This window comes from Alexandromys fortis, unplaced genomic scaffold (assembly GCF_014885135.2).
Source record: "Alexandromys fortis isolate MF-2015 unplaced genomic scaffold, M_Fortis_MF-2015_v1.1 scaffold_2903, whole genome shotgun sequence".
Lineage (NCBI taxonomy): Eukaryota > Metazoa > Chordata > Mammalia > Rodentia > Cricetidae > Alexandromys > Alexandromys fortis.
Genome location: NW_026070770.1, coordinates 1 through 3,258, shown reverse-complemented (window position 1 = coordinate 3,258; position 3,258 = coordinate 1). Strand labels below are relative to the sequence as shown.

Sequence of the window (3,258 nt, the reverse complement as noted above, 5' to 3'; positions counted from 1 at the left end):
TTTTTTATTTTGGTTCCTGTCCTGGAACTAGCTCTTGTAGATCAGGCTGGCCTCGAACTCACAGAGATCCGCCTGCCTCTGCCTCCCGAGTGCTGGGGTTAAAGGCGTGCGCCACCACCGCCCGGCCTTAATTAAATATTTTTATTTATTATTTTTTGAGGCAGGGTTTCACTGTGTAGCTCAGGCTGCCCTGGAACTCACTATGCAGGCCGGGCTGACCCCAAACTCTGCCTGCCTCTGCTCCCAAGTGAGGGGATTGAAAGAGTCACCACACTTGGCGATTTATTTATTTATTTATTTATTCATTCATTTATTTATTTATTTAGTCTGACCTTCAAACTTGCGTCCTCCTGCCTTCAACCTCTGGATGAAAATGGACACTTCATGTCAAACTGTTATTGAAGTCAGAATATAAGTCCACACACCGCTGGCTAGCTCACACTATGTGTGCTATGATACTTCTGTGGCAGATAGTTTAAGTACTTTCTGTGTACCAGCTTCTCCATGCTCTTTTGCCTATTGTCCCACTGAGGTCCCAGTAATTCACCCCCCTACCCCCCAATAAACAGTGGACCTGACCTTTGAGCCTCAATTGCCTGAGACCAGTTATAAATGCCAGATTGTGGAAGCTATTTTTCATATTCATGGTAACGTCACAGTGCTAAGACAGCTTGGCCTGAAAAGGTTTTTTTTTTTTATAATTGGATACAGGATGAGTAAATACAGAATAAAACGATTTGAAGAAGTATTCAGCTCAGAAAGGCTCTTCTCTTGGAAAGGAATTAAGTGAGTATTATCTACGAATTCTTATGAAACATTTTTTTTTTTAAAAAGATGAGGCGCTGGGGGTGGATCCCAGAGCCTGAGACCCTTCCGCTGAACGGTGATCCCAGCTCAAATCCATCGTAGTTCAAAGGTGGTTGCCATATGGTCAGGCCTGTGTCCTGTGATACTTGGTACCTTGCTTGCTTGATGGTCACTGTGGCAATTGACAGATAGGAAACTTAGAACCAGCCACAATGAACAAATCAGTCTACGACTCTGCCTGTTCACTGTGGGTGTGGCATTGTCTGCACTGTCCCAACTGTTAGACATTCAGCAACCCACTTTGTCAGGGTGCTTTTCTGGCTCTTTTTGTTTTGCTTTTGCAGCCAGGGTCTTGCTATGTTGTCCATGCGGTGGCAAACTCCTGAGCTGGGACTGTAGGCTCCTGCCACTGTGTGCATCGTGAAGCACTGTCTCATTTGATCCAAATGTATTGGTACCATTTTACAAAGGTCACTCCGATAGGTATGATATCCTGGCACTTGGTGCCAAGTGTGTCAAATGTTCTGTAACACTCTCTAACTTCCTAGTTCATCAGCTTTAACCTTTCGAAGAGAGCAGCCTAGCTCTTAGTCTGGTTATTGGATGCCCACATCCCCAAAAGCAGGGGCACTCTGGACCTATTCTGTGTTGTTGGCCAGTACAACTTCCGGGACTGTGTGCTCTGCTCTAGTCCACACAGTGGAGGGAACCTCTTCTTTTCAGTCCTGTCCCTCTGTGGTCCCACAACTCTGCTGATGGCGACACAGTGAGACCCTCACTGTAAGGAGCTGGTGGTGAAAGTAGCATGGCTTTTCACCAGTACCCCTCTTTCATAACCCTGCTGCGGGCACAGGGCAGTCTCCAGCAATACCTTCCTTTGTGTAGCCATGGGACTGACGTCCCTGAGTGGCTTCTGCCGAACTGTAGTGCTTCAGACATGCTTGCCAGATTTCAGGTCACTTCAGTTCCCTATACCAGAAACTGGTTACATTTTAACCAGTTTGCTGACAAGTACCTTTCCCATACCCAGCTGCTATTTGCACAGGACATAAAAGCGTTTTTTCCGTGGGAGTCCATTAAAATGTGACAAAGGCAGAGTCTAGCCATTCTTGACTTTACCATCTTGGTTAGGGATTATCCAAGCATCCAGGTGATGTAGGCTTTCTGGTCATCCCTTCGCTTGCACAGGTGAGACACAGGCACAGGAGCTTGCCCAAGGACACGCTTCTAACTGGATGCTGGTTTGAGGGGTTGTCTGTCGTGTAGGATTTTCCACAAATTACAAGTCAGTTCTTTCTTTCATTTGGAGCAACAGAAATAAGCCCAGCTTTTCTGAATCTTGGATATAATGCTATTGTTTTGCCAGTATTAACTTACAGTCAGTTTAGCCAGGATTAAGCTGCTCTTGGGCCTGCTTCCTCACTCTATGGATGTATAATGTTGTTTCCATGGGGACAGTGGGAAAAGCGGCTCCCACACGTGCCCAGTGGCCTGACCTTCTGCCCACTCCTGTCTGCCTCAGTTTTGTGATGGTCAACAGCGTCGCCATGGAAGGGGATGGTTGTAGCATCTGCTCTGAAGCGGAAGCTGAACTCAGAGAGATTTCTCGTAAACTGAATTGCTCCCGAGAGGTAGGAGACCATTGGAACAGCACAGGCCTCTGCACTCGTGTCTTCCAAAGGTGCCACAGCCGTGCCCTGGCTGTCAGTTGCCCAGCTCCCCATCCCTCTCCCCGAGGGCAAACACTGGGTTTGCTGGGTTAACAGGGTGACTTCTGACCAGCAGGTGCAAGGATCCAGCCAGTGTGAAGGTGAGCAGCGGCTCCCCTTTTCCGCCCCCGTGTTGCTGCAGGTGAGCTTGGGGAGGAAGCTAAGTCCAGCCGACCACGCTTCTGAGAGTATCACTGATCCACTTTAATCCCGGACAGCACTACCCGCTCTACCGGGCCAGTGATGCTAACTGTTCTGGTGAAGACGCCGCTCCTCCAGAGGAAAAGAATGTCCCCTTTAAGGAGAAATACGATGTTCTTTCTCAAGAGGCCTCACAAAAGGTGTGTGTGTGTGTGTGGTGTTGTGACCGCATGCCCGTGTCACATGGGGACAGCAGTATGAACACACAGGGCCCTTGTGCTAACTAGCTTCATGAAGGGGAGGGCTTGGACACCATTTCAGATGTCAGCTCAATCGCTTTGTTCCTTTTCTCTTTGGTAGATCCACTATTTTTCCTAATCTCAATTAAAATTACATTCTCAACTAATCTTTACACTAAACATTTTTAAGTCAACTTAAATGAATTGAGCGTTGGGGGCTGGAGAGATGGCTCAGAGGTTAAGAGCACTGACTGCTCTTCCAGGGGTCCTGAGTTCAATTCCCAGCAACCACATGGTGGCTCACAACCATCTGTAATGAGGTCTGGTGCCCTCTTCTGGCTTGCAGGCATACATACAGACAG

At 47.9% G+C, this 3,258-nt stretch overlaps 1 protein-coding gene across 5 annotated transcripts; it reads left to right on the top strand.

The window, feature by feature from the left end:
- The first annotated feature begins 9 nt into the window (after window positions 1-9).
- LOC126496332 (metallophosphoesterase 1-like) lies at window positions 10-3,102 on the top strand. Of its 5 annotated transcripts, none has more exons than XM_050133857.1 (4): window positions 10-786; window positions 2,330-2,438; window positions 2,593-2,658; window positions 2,735-3,102. In XM_050133857.1, the coding sequence occupies exons 1-4, from the start codon at window positions 713-715 to the stop codon at window positions 2,942-2,944; spliced, it is 459 nt and encodes a 152-aa protein (XP_049989814.1). In that variant the 5' UTR covers window positions 10-712; the 3' UTR covers window positions 2,945-3,102. The 5 variants fall into 5 exon arrangements, with proteins under 5 accessions (XP_049989814.1, XP_049989813.1, XP_049989815.1 ...); XM_050133856.1 differs by having other exon boundaries at window positions 2,590-2,658; XM_050133858.1 differs by lacking the exon at window positions 10-786 and adding an exon at window positions 793-1,290.
- The last annotated feature ends 156 nt before the right edge of the window (window positions 3,103-3,258 follow it).

Coding starts and splice junctions, on each gene's coding strand:
- LOC126496332 (XM_050133854.1), top strand. CDS start 2,238: ATGTATAATGTTGTTTCCATGGGGACAGTGGGAAAAGCGGCTCCCACA. Junction 2,439..2,589: donor AACTGAATTGCTCCCGAGAG/GTAGGAGACCAT, acceptor ACTTCTGACCAG/CAGGTGCAAGGATCCAGCCA. Junction 2,659..2,734: donor CCGCCCCCGTGTTGCTGCAG/GTGAGCTTGGGG, acceptor AATCCCGGACAG/CACTACCCGCTCTACCGGGC.